At 37.0% G+C, this 19,043-nt stretch overlaps 2 protein-coding genes across 4 annotated transcripts in view; one reads left to right on the top strand and one right to left on the bottom strand.

Moving 5' to 3' along the window:
- Window positions 1-19,043, top strand: part of cacna2d3a (calcium channel, voltage-dependent, alpha 2/delta subunit 3a) — a 953,890-nt gene that overhangs the window by 739,824 nt on the left and 195,023 nt on the right. The gene's annotated exons all lie outside the window — the stretch shown is intronic.
- LOC132822336 (leucine-rich repeat and transmembrane domain-containing protein 1) lies at window positions 5,267-18,869 on the bottom strand. The gene is made up of 3 exons (XM_060835585.1): window positions 18,614-18,869; window positions 15,892-16,488; window positions 5,267-5,944 (listed from the first exon to the last, which is right to left on the bottom strand). Exons 1-3 carry the CDS (start codon window positions 18,618-18,620, stop codon window positions 5,511-5,513), a joined length of 1,038 nt encoding a protein of 345 aa, XP_060691568.1. The 5' UTR covers window positions 18,621-18,869; the 3' UTR covers window positions 5,267-5,510.

Here is a 19,043-nt window from a genome sequence, read left to right on the forward strand (position 1 = left end):
AAGCAAAATTCACACAATTTATCAACTTAGTTACTTGTCTACTTTTAACAAAATTAGTATATTTCAAAATGATCACTGAAATTTATAGTGAAGCAATTAAAAGCTTAGCATGTCCTATTTTAAGTAACGCACTACGTATTTCATTGACCTTGTTTTATATTAGCTTTATTGGTATCTTTATTTTAAACTGAAGATAGGTTTCAATGGAGTGTAGCTCAGTATTATATAAATACAGCCATTAAAAGCAAATCAAAATGTTCAACCGTTTGTTCTAAAAATAATGTACATTGTTGTCCCATCATATTCAAAGTTCAGTTTAACTTATTAATCCAGTGAGGCATCATGTTATAGTTCAAAACTATTTTATTTCACTCAATGTGAGAGCTTTGAATATTTTGAACGGCAATAAATATTAACATCATGGGTCAGTTAGCACTGCTGCCTCACAGCGCCAGGAACCCGGGTTTGATTCCTGCCTTGGGTGACTGTCTGTGAGGAGTTTGCACATTCTCTCTGTGTCTGCGTGGGTTTCCTCTAATGCTCCAGTTGCTTCCCACAATCCAAAGATGTGCAGGTCAGGTGAATTGGTCATGCTAAATTGCTCATAGTGTTAAAAAATGAGGTCTGCAGATGCTGGAGATCGCAGCTGCAAATGTGTTGCTGGTCAAAACACAGCAGGCCAGGCAGCATCTCAGGAATAGAGAATTCGACGTTTCAAGCATAAGCCCTTCATCAGGCATTCCTGATGAAGCGCTTATGCTCGAAACGTCGAATTCTCTATTCCTGAGATGCTGCCTGGCCTGCTGTGCTTTGACCAGCAACACATTTGCAGCTGCTCATAGTGTTAGGTGCATTAGTCAGGGGTAAATATAGGGTAGGGAAATGGGTCTGGGTGGGTTACTCTTCAGAGGATCAGTGTGAACATGTTGGGTGAAATGGCCTGTTTCCATACTGTAGGGAATCTAAAGTTTTTTGATGCTCTGCCGTTTGTTCATTGCCATATTATTAGCATTCAGAATTCAGTGTCATTGCTGGTATATCAGCTTGTGAACAAATTAGAACAACACTCTCTGTTTACTATGTCATTTAATGAACTCTAGATAAATATCTAAAAATAAAGTTCAGACAATCTAACTTTTTATGAGCAGGATTAAGAGCAGGAGCAAGACACTTGTCTTCCTATCTGTGTCATTCAATAAATTCAAGGTTAATCTGTTTACTCCACATTCCCACCTACTCCTGATAATCTACACAAAACCTGGCCTGAAATTTTATGACTCAATGATGTTTTAGATTCAATAAATGCTAATGGCACAGTATTGCACAAGTAATACATTTCATCCAAAGAAGTTTCATTCAAAGGGCAATGATTTTGTGTATTAGGATTGCTAAATACATTTTTGTAACTGAGCAGAAATTTCACCACATTTATTGGTTTGCGCAATCTAGGTTAAATTTTTATGAATCAGCATGTGCAAAGCATTTTGCCCTATGGCCATTTCTGTCATCAGCTCTTCTATCATCATGAGCATTGGAGGCATCAACTAAAGATTGATGCAGCAGCTGAGTACTTTATAAGTACTGCATCATCAGCATTTTAATACTGAGATTTACAATGAGCTCAATGACAATGGAACCCTCTATGTATGTGCAAATATGTATCAAGATTCATTTTATGACCAGTTAACTTTTAACGTTGGAAGTTGACAGGTAGCAAATTCTAAATTTTAAAGATTATTGGAAGCTATTTTATAAAACGCTTCATATGATGGTCTCAGATTAACTTGTTTCGGAAAAAGATTTCTCGCTTAATACCTGCATTAAAATTTCACTTTTACATTAATAAACATTTAAAAATTCCTCATATTCAACAAAGTTGTAGTTTACTGACAGAATAATATAAGTAACTCTCTTCCAACCCAATTGTTTTGAATACTGGTTACACTTGCACTGCTGATTGCTTCATAATGTTTTATATGGAATTAAATACTGATTATGCAACAAAAACACTTTAAACAAAATCCTATATAAAGCAGTAAAAGGACTGCATTTACTTTGATTCTGCAGTCTATTAGAATATTGAGTTGTCCGGTGGCAGTCGCAAATGGTAAAATAAATTTGCCACAAGAAGTAAGGTCCAATTGAATCTCCAATTTTGTCACACCAGTTTCACTGAAACCCACCCAATGTGATTGTGCATGGCAATAGTTTGGCAGGGACTTGCTCCAACTGCAGGCACTGGTAAACTGTCCAAGAATTTGGTGTGAATTACCTGCATTTAAACAACTCAGCATTACTTAATTGGCATGTGTCAGCATTTAAGGAGGTAAGTAAATATAATGGCTCTGCAAGTTAAAGTCACCACATGCTCAGGAAAAGTCAAGGCTCAGGAAAGTGGGAAGGAGGTACACTTCCATGCTGAAAGTTGTGGAGAGCAGTTGTGGGTGGGGGTGCTACACAATACCAAACATAGTCAAAGAGTGAAATGGAAAATCTTAACATGAGAGAGTCATTTGACTAGTATCAACAGATAACACTTAAAACATTAACATTTAATTATTAGAGAACAGAATTACAGAAGTCCAAGGAATAAATACTTTGAATTGAACTCTTTAATAAAGGGAATGAATCAGCAGGTGAGCAGAAATCGGCAGTGACATGTTCACGGTCCCAGCAACAAGCCAGCACCAACTGAAAGTTGTGGTGATGGTGTCACGTGTTGGGTATGTGGGGGACATTGAATGATCTTGGGGTCAAATTGTTATGCAGCCATGGATGGTGATAGGGATCATATGTTGCAGAACAGCGGTTGCTGATAGGTGGTGACACGATCATGTGGACTACATCTGGCAGCTGCAGGTTTGTGAAGGACAGTGGAGAAGATGGTGGAAGAGTAGCTAGGAAAGACACTAGGTTATATCAGTCACCCCAAAATATTACCAAACTGTGTGAATATTATACCCTGTTCAGTCAGTCTAGGGGCTGGGCTGAGTTGATGAGGTTTGGTCTCTGTTCTGCAATCCAGCAGTATTTTTAAAGATGGAAAAGAATCAGTGAGATCACCAGCACATGGAGCCTGGCTTCAAAGCTCCCTTCTCTCCAGATCAAAAAATCTCCACGATGAAGCTCAGCCTCTTTCAGAACAACATGGACAGAAGTACTGCTAAACGAGCCATTTCCCTCTTCTGCTGCTCAGTTAGAGATTAAAAATCCACTCGTCTTTGTTTGAAGAACATTTCCCTGGTGTAATAATCATTATTATTCTTTCCAAACTCACTTTGTTCTTTCTTCTCTCCTTAACTTATCCTCAGTAATTAAAGTGATGGGGTGTAAGGCGAAAGGGCTTGGAAACAGGAGAAGCAACAGGTGGATGACTTCTGCCTTACAGGGTGCACTGAGATCTATATGTCCAAACCCCGATTCTCCTGCTCCTCAGATGCTGCCTGTCTGCTGTGCTTTTCTAGCACCATCCTTTTCAACTTTCACTCTCCAGCATCTGCAGTCCTCACTTTCTCCTATTCTACACATTAAGCAAATACTGAAAGGCAGATGAGTGTTACAGTCCCTCAGAAGACAGGTTATATTCTTATGCTGTTACCTATTTCTGAAAATTGATTGCAAATGCTGATGATCACCCTAAAAAAGATACAAAGGAATTTAAAAGATGTTTCCAGGATTGTTTAACCATGAGGAAAGATTGAACAAGCTATTTTCTTTGGAACAGAATAAGGACAGTTTTAATTGGAGGGTGTAGATTTATGGGGGGGGGAGGGGGATGCTCAGATAAATGGGAACATCATTTTCAATTGACAGAGATGTTGCCAAATAAGGGCTGATTATTTGTAGTAGAAGGATTACTGATGAGATGAGGGAAAAGATTCAAACCAGACAGTAACTTATGTCTGAAACTCACTGCCTAAAAGAGTGATAAAGGTGGAAACTTGCATCATTCTTAATAATTAATTCGTTGGGTACCTGAAGTACTGTAACCTGAAAGATTATAAACTAAGATCCAGAAATGGGATGTCATATAAGCTTTTGTAGCAGGACAGGCATGCAGGCTGAATGGCCTTCTTCTTACCATAAATCATGATGATTCAAAGGACATATCTATGTACATGTGTATACTTGATGCTGTTGTATTCTAACGATAGTCAAGTTAAGGTAATTCATTTTTAAAGTATTTGGTTAGTATCCTCCACTTGTAGAAGGTTATCATTCAGATTTTTTTCTTTGAAAAAAACACTTGCATAACAGGTATAGTCTAAAATATCAATATTTTAAACACAAATTAAATTGAATAAGAGGATATTCATCACATGTAATGGTATCACTGGCCCATGCTAATAGATGAGTGAGTCCACATGAACTTGCTTCACAGCTGTTCTTCAGATTGATTTGCTCTGTTTTAGAAACCACTGTTGCTACATAGCAAAGTCTGCTGAGAATTAGTTTAATGTAAACGTTGTAAAACTAAGAGAACTTATGCAACATATATTAAGACCTTGAAAAACGTTTATATTCTATTTTGTCTTGAGGTTATGTTAATGTGTTGATGTAATTCAAGAAGTAAAACAGATGTATATAACATTGGCAGCTCTTTAATTTGAGATTTCAAATATATATATGATTGATTACAGATAACATTTTTCACAAAACATCTTTTAAACAACTACTTTTCATATTAAACTGTTTGTAATAATTAAAAATTGACACTATATTCTATAAGGAATCTTGATCTCTTTGACTTTTTATCCTTTTGAAAACAATGGAGTGATACAATTATTGGTCATGTTAATCTGAAAATATTTTCAGAAGGTTTTCTGATATATTTTTGGTTTTCGGTGATTTAGGCTTCAAAATTATATTGTACTATATTAGCCTATGTACACTTAATACTTTAAAAGATTTACTTTTTCATTCATTATAAAAATTTTTCATTCATTAACCTCTGTGGTTATATTAACAAGTGACATACTAGTATCGCTACATAATTTCAAGGCCATACTCTTATATGGCTTATTTGAGCAGAATAATTTTATCCCAAAACGTAATACAAAATAAATTGCTGAAATGTATCTTTAGTAAAGGATACCAAAGTGTTCCCAGTTACAATTTTGAAGAATAGACTAAATTACTAATATGAATAAATTGTATCTTACAATTAATGGTTAAATACAAACAACAAATGATTTTTTTTGCACTATATCATTGAATACATGGCATTCTCTATAATGTGTTTAATAATCTTATATGTTTCCCTTCTTAGTTTGACTCTACACCTTATTTATAATTGACACTTAGTTTAAACTTAGTCTAAACTAATATACACATTAAATGATTGACATGCAAAATTCTGAAGGTCCGAAGTACTCTAACAATTAAAACAGTCTGGTACATTAGATATCTGCTAACTTATGAATGTGGTGTTGATCATAAATTGTCACCATTTCTGACTTGTTGGTTTCTAGCTTACTGTGATATTCTAAATGCAGTCGGGAAGTCGAAATTCACAGCAGTGAACCGTCTAGTGGCTCCTTCTCTTCTGCACTTCCTTGTTCCACCTCTGGACCCAGATGTTCCAATTTCTTTAGTTCTCTTTGATATTTAGCCATAAGAGCTGCATAAGAACAGCCATAAATTGCAGCTGCCAACATCATCAGGCAAACTATGCCACAGATGACACCAGTTATCACAATTGTGGCAACAGCATGACGTAAGCTGCCTGTTCGTGGCTTGGACTTTGTAGTACAGTCTGAATTATTGTCATTTTCATTTTTGACATGAAGGTTTTGTATAGTAGGATTTCTGTGGTCCGAGTCTGCATGAGGTGACTTATGTTCAACAGAGGAACATGGTTCGAATAATTCATGAGGAATTTTCATAAGGTCTTTACTTCTTAAATCTTCTGGTTCTGTACAGAGAATCTCATCAATCTGACCTCCTATATAAAACAGAATGAATAATAGTATGAAATTTTTTTTTCTTTTTTTCAAATTAAAAAAACGAATCTTCTTTTGCATTATACATTTATTACATCTGGAATCCTGCCTATGGATATTCAAATTGAAAAATGGCAAAAAAAAACTTGTTGGACAGAAGGGCTTTTTCCACACTATAGTGCCTCTATGTTGGGCAGCACGGTGGCTCAGTGGTTAGCACTGCTGCCTCACAGCACCAGGGACCTAGGTTCAATTCCCACCTTGGGCAGCTATCGGTGTGGAGTTTGTACATTCTGCCCATGTCTGTGTGAGTTTCCTCCAGGTACTTCAGTTTCCTCCCACAGTCCAAAGAAGTGCAGGTTAACTGATTTGGTCATGCTAAATTGCCCATAGTCTTCAGGGATGGTAGGTTAGTTGCATTAGTCAGGGTAAATATAGAGTATTAGGGTAGGGGAATGAGTCTGAGTGGGTTACTCTTTGGAGGGTCAGTGTGAACTTGTTGGGCCGAAGAGCCTGTTTCTACACTGTAGGGACTCTATAAAATAAAGGAATTCCAAGTTCCTTTTTGTCCTGTTCCTCACTTTTTGGATTTGTTTCTGAGTCATTTTATAATAAATGGATACCTGCCAATAAAATTACAAATTCAAGTTTATCTATTGATTCTTCAGATGTCTAAACATGGAAACACTCTTTGATAATGCAGTTTCCCTTCTTTCTTTCAGCTTTGTCCATATTACATGAGGTCACCTTCATATCAGTCATAATTTGATTCTGGATTTGGCCAAGTGATTTTTGTAGTCAGATGATTTTGTGCCATGCTAGTCCTCTTGAAATATCTCAGCTGGCACTAATACACCCTATTTGTCTGCACCAATGGCCGGATTCTGAAATAACTAGCAACTCCTGGAGTGGGACTCAAACCCTGAGTCTTCCAGCTCAGAGGAGGAAAACTACTCGCTGAACCACTTCAACTTTCTGCATTATCATTCATTTTTATATTCTGGAAATACTAAATCATATTCATAAAATGATGCAGATAGCCAATTGAATGTGCTGTGGTTTGAGAATTCATACTGTTTTTCCTCTCTTGGAGAAGAGAAGAATGTCTCACACCAGAATTACTGGGGAGGTAGTGCTACATTGATAATGGCACTGGGCTGGTAATCTAGAAACTGAGCATCATGGTGGCTCAGTGGCTCGCACTGCTGCCATACAGCAGCAGGGTCCCAGGTTTGATTCCAGCTGTGTGGAGTTTGCACATTCTCCCAGTGTCTGCGTGGGTTTCCTCTGGGTACGCCGGTTTCCTCCCACAGTCCAAAGATGTGCAGGTTAGATGAACTGGTCATGTGAAATTGCCCCATAGTGTTAGGTGCATTAGTCAGAGGGAAGTGGGTCTGGGTGGGTTACTCTTCGGAGGGTCAGTATGGACTGGTTGACCCGAAGGGTCTGTTTCCACACTGTAGGGAATCAAATCTGATGAACAAAGGTTATGAATCCACCGTAGCAGATAATGAAACTTGAATTCAATAAGAAAATATGGGATTTTAATTAAAAAATGGCTAACCTAAAGTCAATTGTCACAAAACTCCAACTGAATTACTCATCATATCCTTTAGTGAAGGTCATCTGCCTCTGTACCCAGTTTTGCTGACATGTGACTCCAGATCCACAGTGATGTGGTAAATTCTTAATTTCCCTCTTGGCAATTAGAGATGGCAATAAATGCTGGTCTAGTTAATATCACCCACATCCATGAATGAATAAAAAAAAGTTAAAAATGAGAAGAAGTGTTTATAGCAAATAAAAACAGGAAATATTTGAAATACTCAACTGATCAGGCAACATCCATGGTAGAAACAACATTCATACTTCAGGTCAGTAGTGTTTCAGAATCCAATGATGGGTCATTGTCCTGAAAAAATTAACTTTGTTTCTCTCCTGACCTGCTGAGAATTTTCAGCATTTTCTATTTCTATTCCTGACTTCCAGAGGCTGTTTTGCTTTTGTGTTTGGATTTATGAAAAACTTCGCTGTCTTTTTTTTAATGCACAACTGCTTAACAAAATGCTTTAAGAAATCAGATTTTCTGGCACGTACAGTAATCCCAAATTCATCCAGGGTTTAATAGCGGTGTAATCCTGGTCTCAAGCAGATCCATGGTAATACTAGGAATTTAGGAACAAGTCAAGACGTCGAAGGTTTCTGAGAAATACTGACTCCAGTGTTTAAACAGTTATGATAATATTGTGTGCTAGATTAGCAACCCTCAGGTTGTAAAATTAAATCCCCATGACGAAAAGCTTTTGAGTTAATTTCAATAATTCTGTAACTAAAAAAGATGGCTGGATTGTAAAAACTCAAATGTTTCACTCCCTTACTCAGTCTCATGGACTCATGTCTGTCCCAAATTATTCAACTGGCCTTTAGTCCCAAATTACTAGGCCTAGCCAGTCACTCAGTTGCATTCCAAGCAACTAGGGATGGTCAAACAATAGGACCATGTCAGATTCACTTGCATCCTGACAACAAATAGCAAAGAAGTTTAATGAATTGTATTGAAGCAACCACAAGTGTCCAAATGATATTACAAGTTGACAATATAAAATGGTAGTTGTATAACATAGAAGGTACACTTAACAAGAGGTGTAACAGAAGGGTCTGGAGTTATATATAAGTAAATCATTGTAATTGTCACGGTAGGTTGAAAAGCTAATTTTAAAAAGTACAGGATTCTGGATTTCATAAGTAGAGGTCTATTGTTCAGAAAACAAAGAAGCTATGTTAACCTTTAATACTGGTTCAGTCACAAGCTACTGTCCCCACTTTTGGGCTCTTAACTTTAGCATGAATGTGAGCACTTAAGGAGAATGCGGAAACATTTATAAGATTGATTCCAAGGATTAGGGATGTCAGTTATTTTGCTAGATTAAAGAAGTTAGGTTTGTTTTTCTTTGAACAGAGAAAGGTTTAGAGGAAATTTGAAAGAGATATTCAAAATCATGAAGAAACTGAACAGATTAGTTATTCTATGAAATCAAGAATCAGAGGACACATATTTAACGTGAAGAGCCAAAGACAAGTTGAGGATAAACATCTTTAGGTAGCAAGGATCTGAAATGCACTGCCTGAAAGTATAATGGGAGGCAAAATTAGTAATGGCTATCAAAAGGGAAGGATTACATAGAATTTGCAATCGATAAACAATGATGTGTCATTGTCCTGAAAAAATTAACTTTGTTTCTCTCCTGACCTGCTGAGAATTTTCAGCATTTTCTATTTCTATTCCTGACTTCCAGAGGCTGTTTTGCTTTTGTGTTTGGGTTTATGAAAAACCTCGCTGTCTTTTTTTAATGCACAACTGCCAAATCAGTATGATGGCATTTGTGCTCTAATCAAGCCCCATCACATTATCACCCCCACCCCCATCCAAATCTACCATCATAACTCTCTATTTCCTTCTCCCTTAAATGTCCATTTAATTTCCTGTTAAATACATCTATACTATCCAGTTCAATCATTCCCTATGGAAGCAAGTTCCATACTACTCTGCAGCATAAGAGTTTCTTCAGAATTCCCTGTTGGAGTTCATAGTGACTTTCAAATTCAATCTTTCTAGGTATGTTATTCCCCACAAAAGGAAACATATCACTGGTGGGGAGAGGAGAAATGGGGGGCAGGGGGGGTGGAATGACAGAGTAGCGGGTGGGGGTGATGAGGCAGTAACATACTGACACAATGGTAATGTCACTGGACTAACAATTCAGTACCTCAAATTAATGTTCTACGGTTTGAATCCTGCCATGGCAGACAAGGAAATTTGAATTCAATGAAATAGTAACTAAATGGTGACATTTAACCAGTTGATTGTTCATTAATGAGTTCACTAATCCCTTTTAGGGAAGGAGATTGGTGATCATTATGTGGTTTGGCATACATGTGACTTCAGACCCAAGTAATGTGGTTAATTCTGATCCACTCTATGGGCAATTAGGGATAAGCAATAAATGCTGGCCTAGTCAACTACACCCATACCGCATGAATTAATTAATCTCTGTAGCATCTACTTTGTCAAAAGCTTTTATAATTTACAGAACTCTATTCAATAACCTCTGAGTCTTGTTCATCACGAGAAAGGAGACCCAGTTCATCGGTCTTTTCCTGATTTTTATTTTCTATTGAAACAACACATTTCTGGTATCAATTTCATAAATCCTGTCTGCATTCTTTCCAATGCCTCTATATTCCTTTTATAATATAGGGTCTAGAACTATGTACAGTACTGTAAGTGTGATCTAACCAAGGTGCAATACAAATTCAACATAACTTCACTACTTTACAATTCTATCCCTCTAGAAACCAAGCATTGTGTTATTTGCTCTTTTTAAGGTTGTGTTTACCTGTGTTACATCATTGTGTACTTCAAGACCCCTTCTTACTTCTACTCCATCTGAATTTGCATATTCCTAGAAATAAGTAGCCAAGCCTATTCTTCCTACTAAGCTTCATGCTTAACTGTGTTGAACTCCATTTACCAATTATTTGCCTGTTCTGCAAATTTATTAATGTCCTCTTGCAATCTGTTGCAGTCCTTCACAATATTGACAACTCTCCTCCACCACCGCTCCCCAAACAATTTGGTGTCATTTGCAAACTACTTAAAAAATGGCTTTTTGATTCTGAAGTCCAAATAATCGATTTCAATTGTGAATGGCAGTGATACTTGTGGAACATCGTCCCTATCTTCATCCACTCTGAGTAACAACCTTTTATTCTCAAACACTGCTTTCGGTCTTGAAATCAGCTAGCAAATCATTCTGCTACTTGTTCTCACTTTAAAGTACTTGAAGGAAAAAGGAATCAAGACTACCAGGAAATGACAGGGGAGTGGAACTAACTAGGTTGTTCTTGGAAAGACTCAGCACAGACTCATAAAGCCAGTGGCCTCCTACTATGCTGTAACCATTCTGTTATTCTATGAAATCAGTACCTAGCAAGCTAAGTATGAGCATCTTGATCCTTATGAAGACATTTGTTGTCATTATGGCTCTGTTGACTGGAACCTTCAAAGCCATGACTGAAGCTTTCAGTAATGCATGTTTCACTGACACAAATGAAAATTGATCTTGAAAACTGCCAGCCACGTAGCAAGCAAGATTAAGCTCTGATTCTTCCATCTCTCTGCCCCAATCTAGATGAAAAAGTAAAGCTGGGCAGAACGTGGAAGTCATGATCCATCTCTTCTGAGCTCTGATCAAACCAGACCATGAGCACTGTGTCCGGTTTTGGTCACCAAGTCATACAAGAGATACATTCAAGCACTGGAGGGATTATAAAGAAAGAATACAAGGTACCCAGAAAGTGGCGGGAATGTGGAACTTGCTACCACATTGACTAGTTGAGGGACACAATATAAATACATTTGAGGGGCAGGTGAATATGCATTTAAAGTCAAAGGAATAGAGGATTATGATGATAGTTGAGTTAAGAAAGGATGAAAGAAACCTTAAGTGGACTATAAATACCAGTATGATCTGAATGGATTGAATTGCCTGTTTGTATGCTGTGTATTCTTTGTCATTTAATATTAACCATATCTGAAATGTGATATTAGACCATAATGCAAATTTTCAATTTGGCATATGGTAATCTCATATATATAGGCCTGCATTATGTGGTTATATTGACAGTGAACCAGCTATTAGTATTTGCCATGACAACTGGGAAATTGACAACCTCTGATGTCCACACTGTAGTATTAAATGCAAAGTCCAGAGGCCGCTAACAGTGATTACTCACTCCTCTATAGGATCTACTGCTGAACTCCTGTGAATAAAAGACATCTAGAAATCATCTGAATTGATGTGAACATGCCATTTTACATTTTTAGTCTCTGTGTAAACACCCTTGAAGGTTTTCTCTTTGTGTAAATTTATTTACACAAAAGTGTAACTTAACCAAATTACGCACTTTGGATAAATTTGGTTAAATTACATTTTTGGTGTAACTAGATTCTTAATATTTTACTCAGTTCATAATTATTGCTAGATGATCTGACTCTAAAAATAAATGATGGAATGTTAAATTTCCCCATTATAATAGATTTGATAGATTCCATAGACCTCTCAAAAAAAATTGAAAAATTACATTTGTTTAAGGTATTTCAGCTTTTATCTTAATTCCAGTGTGTGCATTGATCCTTATTTCATCGTCTAGCTATTACTTTCTGATTTACTGTAACAACTCATCAATGTGGCTGGCTACTTGACCCAGCTGAAGACAATATGCAACTGGATAGAAAGTGAATGCAGTCACTGTTGGGAAAGATGAAATCTACACCGCAGAGATCACTAATTTTTGTAAACCACTTTCCTTAAGGTGGTCAGTGAGAATCATCATTACCACTGACCACAAAGTCTGGGAAATTACATATAATGTAAAATAACATTGAGAAGATAATATTAATTTGTAAGACCAAGTCAAGGAAGTTTTTGTTTCACCGATAGCTGGAGGTCTTGCTAGATGGAGTAATGGATATTTGGAATGGAATTCCAGATAGAATCGAGAAGCTAAAAACCTCGCATGCATTTAAGAAATAATTAGTAGTGGTTTAATGTGGGAGGAAACCATAAGGCATTTGTGAATAGATGTATTCATCTGGTTTTATTGTAATTCTCAGTTTGTAGGAAAGATTCCCTGATATCATAAGGAATGTTTTTGCATCCAGAACCTGGGAATACCACTTTATTTCATTTGTTCATGTTATGTGAACAGAACCAGTATTTATTGCCCATCCCTATTGGTTATTAAGAGGGAATGATGAATAATCTTCTTGAACTGTTGCATAGTGTGAGTATGTCTATGTTGCTGTTGGGGAATGAAAGAACAACGATGTAGTTACGAGTAGGCTGATGTGTACTTTTAATGGTAACTTGCAGGCAGTGTGTTCTCATGCACTATTGCTTTTGCTATTGTTTTCTAGCTGGTACTGATTGTGGATTTGTAAGGAGTATCAAAGGATCCTCGACAAGTTGTGCAATGTATCTTGCAGATAGTGCACCGAAGGTAGAGGTAATAAATATTTAAAGTTGCATACAGGCTGCTAATAAAATGGGTTGTTTTGATCTGGATAGTGTCAAGCTTCTTGATTCTTAATGATTATCATCAAGCTAAGAGGAGAATATTCCATTACATTTCTCCCATGTGACTAATCAATGAGGGAAAAATGTTGGGGAATCATAAGTTATTCTGCGTAATCTGTGTTACTCATCAAAGAACACCCAACCTCTAACCTTCTCTTGTAGTCATAATATTTATGTGACTAGTTCAGTTGAGGTTCTGATCAGTACAGACCACAGGATGCTGATGGTAGCATAATTCAGTGACGGTAATCTCAGTGACTTCTAGACGAGGTGATTTGACCTTCTTTTGTTGGAGATCATCACTAACTGGAATTTGTTGGCACAAATCCTACTTGCAAGTATCAGCACAAGACATTTTGCTACTTGTTCTTGAGATCTGAACATCTCTGGCATTTATTTATTAACATCATTTATTAATCATCTATAGGGAGCTTTGAGCAGGTCATGGTGAACCATCCTGAACCACTGCAGTTTTGCAGGGCTGTTAGAAAGGAAATTCCAAGATTTTGACACAATGAGCGTGACCAAATATGAGTCACAATTATATCCAATTATTGTTGCCCAGGTCTTATTTCAAGGGACAGTGGCTGCTTCATTATCTGAGAAGCTGTGAACGGAATTGAGAACTCTGCAGCCACCAGCAAACATCTACACTTTTGTCCTTAATAGTAGAGGGATCCTTGTGTAAACAGTTGAAGGTGGTCAGGCCAAGGATACCACATTGAGGAGCTCCTGCAAAGATATCCTGGAGCTGAGCTGATTGATTTCTAATTTCCATTTTGCTAAGAAGGTTCCAGCCAGTGGAAAGTATTCTCTCTGATTTTGATTGAGTTCAGTTTTGCTAGGGTTCCTGAATCACATAGTCAAATACATCCTTGATGTCAAGGCAATCTCTCCCCTCATCTCTGGAATTCTTTTGTCCATATTTGGACAAGGCTGTAATTAGATCAGGAGCTGTCTGATCTTGGTGGAGCTCAATCTAAACAATTGATTTATTCACCATCTTCACATCCACAATGAAGCAGCTTGTTTTCTCACATTTGCTATACACAGTATCTGAAGAAATGTGCAAGAGAATAAATTCTGCCTGAGGAGCCAGTTTTGGGGCAGAACTCAAACCTGTTTTGTTTCTCTACTCTATGAACAATGTCTACTGGAAATGACAGTTTGAATCAGAATTGCAGTTGGAAACTTTTACATATAATTTTGATTATCAGGAAGAAGAGGGGCTGTATTGCAGGAATAAGAAAAAAGGGAAAGGTAATTACAAAGCACTGCAGTTTGTGCTTATAACTTGACATATTAGCATGTATCCACATTCACTAATCAATAAACCTATTAAATTGTGCAACATGGCTCTGATAGATTATATTTCCCATACTTGGAGCCTCAGAATCACAGAAGTCTAATTACACAGACAGAGGCTATATGGTCCATTTACCTGCGTTGGTTCATTCAATGAGTATCATTACCTAGTGCCCATCTCCACTTTTGTCTCCTCATCTTGCACATTATTTTAATTATCCAATGTCGTCTTGAATGCTTCAATTGTACCTGCCTCCACCACATCTCCCAGCAGTGCATTCAAGATCCTAATTCTTTTTCCTTACTTCACTCTTGTTTGTTTTGTAGATCACTTTAAATTTATTACCTCTTGTTTTTATTTCTTTTATAAGTGGGAACAGTTTCTCTCTCTCCAGTCAATCCAGCCTGCTCGTGATTTTGAAAACCATTATCAGATCTCCTTTCAATCTTCTGTTCAATGAGAGCAGTCCCAATTTCTTCAATCTATCCTCATAACTGAAGTTCCTCATCTATGGATACTTCTACACAGTCTCTGCACTCTCTCTGATGAGTTCACCTCCTTCTTACAATGTGCCACCCAGAACTGTATATAATTTTCCAGCTGAGATCTAACAAGTTGGATATCATTTCCTTGATCTTGTAATCTGTGCACCTATTAATAAAGTTGAGGATACTGAATGCTTTACTGACTGCTCTCTCTACCTGTCCTGCCACATCCAATGGTCTGTGCACATTTGAGAACAAGTTCCCTCTGTTCTTGCAACCCCCTTTAGAGTTGTACCCCCAAAGTTTCATTGTAATTTTCATTTCGTGACTCCTTGAATTTGTGTGGTGAGTATAGGAATTGCTTAATATTGTAATTTTCAATCTTGATCTTTATGCTATTTTAATTTAGGATCAACCTTTTTTTTCCCTATGTTTCTGATTTTGTCAATGTCCTATCCCTTCACTTAAGGTACAGTCAAAAACAAAATATGTTCAAGGATCAGAAAATCCTCGATTATTTTTCTGTCTGTTACTCTGTCTACTGTCTCATGTTGTTGTGTCTAGGAGTCACTCTAATGAAATATTTATACTTGGTGAAATTTCATGGATGGTCATAACCTATGTCAAACTTTTTTTGCACAACCAATCTGCCCTGACTATAATATAATTGAGAGCATGATTCACATATAATGTCACCCTTTTGTGATTATTGTACATAATTATTTAGAAGAAAAGCCTATAACATTATTGTCACAAGGAAGTGAAGTGAGAGATAAATTCGTTAGGGAGAGCTGACAAGAGGCAGGGACAACTTAGACTAGTGCTAAGAAACGATTACATTTGTTACTCATATTGTGATACAGCTTTGATGTTTCAAAGAGCTGGAATTATTATAATATTGACAAGAGTGTTAAAGACTGTAGCTTCCAGTATCTCTTAAAGGTCCATTCAGATTTTGCGCATGAGAACAAACAGCATAAATAATTCCTGAAATAGGAAAAACATATTTTACTACTAACCTTTGTACAGAAAGCTTTCGAGCCAGAGTTTCAATCCAGCCATGTGACAGTCACATCTCCATTTGTTTTTCTGGAACAAAAGTACCTGTAGATTTGACAGTGAATCCAAAAGGGCAGTGTCCAGTTGATGGAGTTGGTTTTGATGCATGCCAAGCCAGATCAGATTCTTCTGGTTCTTGAACAAACCCTCAGGCAAACTTGTAAGGTTGTTAAATGACAAATCCAGTTGCTTGAGATTTTGGGTTTCATGAAGAGTTTTATTGTCCATGTAGTTGATGGAGTTATTTGCAAGATTCAGTTTGAGAAGATTATGCAATCCATCAAATGTATGTGATGATAAACTTGAAATAATGTTATTTGACAAGTCTAATACCTGCAGTTGAGGCATATCAGTAAAAGCAGCATTTGATATTGTGTGAATATGGTTATTCTGTAAGTATAGGATTTCTGTGTCAGGAGGAACACCTTTTGGAATCTCTGAGAGTCTGTTACCTGTGCAACTTACTTCTTTCAGTGTAATGTTGCATAGACATCTCTCTGGGCATCCATTAGCTGAGTATACTAATAAGAGACCAAGAATTCCGAAAGTGATTTCACCTGTAACCAATATAAACAAACAGTTTTCTGTAAACCTGATTGCCTATTGAGTTAATTACTGCCTATGAATAACAATATTTTTCATCCTGGAGCAACATCATGACCCAATTCCATTATAATTGCAGATTTCGTAACAAGCATTATAAATTAGTGCATGATTCTCCCTGCTCCTCTGCAGGGAGAATCATGCACTAATTTACTATGATACAAGTTTCCAGCAATTTAAGATTCAATTTGGAAATGTAAAATTGGGGTGAATCAAAATAAATGGCCATCCTGTCCAATTAGGTTTACTTCTTAGATTTATAGATCTTGCACTGTAAATTTTTACTTTGGAAGTGCATTAAAATCTTCCGATATTTATCACTAATTGGGAAAGTGACAAATGTAAAAAATATCATCGACCGCATGTAAAAATGCACTTAGCAGAATATTTAGCAGATCAGCAGGGTGACTCAGTGGTTAACACTGCTGCCTCACAGCGACCAGGAATCTGGGTTTAATTCCACCCTAGGTGACTGTCTGTGTAGAGTTTGCACATTCTCCCTGTGCCTGCGTGGATTTCCTTCAGTTGTTCTGGTTTCCTCCCATTGTCCAAAGATGTGCCAGTTAGGTGGATTGTATCCAGGGATGTGCAGGCTAGGTGGCCTAGCCATGGGTAATGTAGGATTACAGGGATGGGGTGGGTCTAGGTGGGATGCTCTTCAGAGAATTGGAGTGGACTCAGTGGGCCAAATAGTCTGATTGCACACTGTAGGGATTCTGTGATACTCAAAGACTTTTGGAGTCCAGGAGCTTTCTTATTGGATTCTTATGTAAGATTAGATTATTAATATGACTCGATTATACACTCCACATTGTGTTTTTCATAATTTTCATAAGTGCAAATCTATTTTCTATTGTTTGAGATCTAAGGCTAATGGTGATGAGATTGTGTTTCTTAATTCATATTGGATAATACGTTGTTAGGCTTATTTACCTGTTAAGGCTCTGAACCAGCTACTTCTTTATTTAATGTAGCTGTTCAGAATTTGGCATTCACGATATGCACACTGCTTAACAATATATAAAGCATCCAAGAATTGGGGGTGAGGATGAGATAATCCATGACTTTCCAATCATCAGAATTTACTGGAAAATTTGATTCCCCCCAACCCCCAACCCTTCACTGGTTTCACAAAAAGACAACTCACTCCCACACTGCTCAAGAATGTATACAAAGTGTAGCAGTTGTACATTAATGACTAATTAAATTCAGCACTACATTAGAGCTTCTACTTAACTACATAAAGAATGCTTTTAATGATAAGGTTACTATTAATGATAAGATTTATGTTAATGAATAGTCATTTGGTATTATAGAACTTGAGTATTGCTGAAAAAGGACACATTTGTTGGATGTTTATGTCTTGCGCTCATCAGGGGAATTTACAAGATTCCAATATTCACAACCTATTGTTCCATTTGAATATGCATTGATACTCCTTTGAATTTCCCAATGTGTACAAGACAAAAGCTTTAACAAAACATGTTTTCTTTCTCATCAGTTCAAACGATTTATGTTCTTGCAATGGTACTCAACCTCTCTGAAATGGGAAGGTCAATAATTGAAAGTGTGAAGATTCAGTCCTGCGATTTTAAAATTCTTTTCATCAAATTTTCAAACTTAAAATGCAATTTTTTTCTTACTATACTTTTGTGTCTAATTGATAGTCGCTTTCCCCCTTCTTTATTATTCTGTTTGTAGATGATTTGCCTGTGAAGCACCCTATTTTCTCTCAGTTATTCCTTTGTTTCTTTTTCAATCCTTACATCTCATTGGTTCAGAAGCTGGACTGTAGGCCCCATGATTCACCAGGACCCCAGATCATCTGTTTCACTCTCTGCACTGTATCAATTCGCACTTCCAGCAATTGCAACACAAAGAATCATCAATCTGAAGGCTGAAAGAAATAACTAATCGGGTACAGTACATCACAAAATGCCCAACTCCCACAAAGTTACTATCAAGCTTTAAGTGCATTAGTGACTTAAGAAGCTGCCCCAAATGTACAACAGACAAATTCTAAATAAAAAATTTCCTATTTTTAACCTATATAAGATCAGCCACATAATACAGTCTTACCTTGCATTGTTTGTACCTGGTGTTTTCTTTCCTTTCAGATAGAATTGAGCTAATCCAGAAAGTTGCACATAAAAGTTAATACTGATTTATATTTTCAATATTCACAGTCTAGTGTTCCATTTGAACACAAACTGAAGAGGATTGTGTTACCTCAGGTGGAATCATGCAGCCAGTAGTAAGAATCGACTTGTAGGGGTGCTTAGTTTTTGCTGCAGGCTTCCCACAGTGTTTTTCACAAAGTAAGTGCTAGCTTTCCATGTCTCCTCCGAACATACCACATGAGCAGTGGCTGTCAGTTTAGAGGAGACAGCTGTGCCTCACAAATCAAGATTTTATAGCTCAGGTTTTGCAAGTTTTTTTTTAATCTGCCTGAAGTTCATTGGACAAAAATAAACCTGCCCCCTGAAATCCAGGGCAAATGTTAAATTCT

Source organism: Hemiscyllium ocellatum, chromosome 14 (genome assembly GCF_020745735.1).
Source record: "Hemiscyllium ocellatum isolate sHemOce1 chromosome 14, sHemOce1.pat.X.cur, whole genome shotgun sequence".
In the NCBI taxonomy this organism is placed as follows: domain Eukaryota; kingdom Metazoa; phylum Chordata; class Chondrichthyes; order Orectolobiformes; family Hemiscylliidae; genus Hemiscyllium; species Hemiscyllium ocellatum.

Excerpts from the sequence above, each read along its gene's own strand:
- LOC132822336 (XM_060835585.1), bottom strand. Across the intron at positions 5,945-15,891 it reads CGAAAGCTTTCTGTACAAAG|GAGGTCAGATTGATGAGATT; the intron begins GTTAGTAGTAAA and ends TGTTTTATATAG.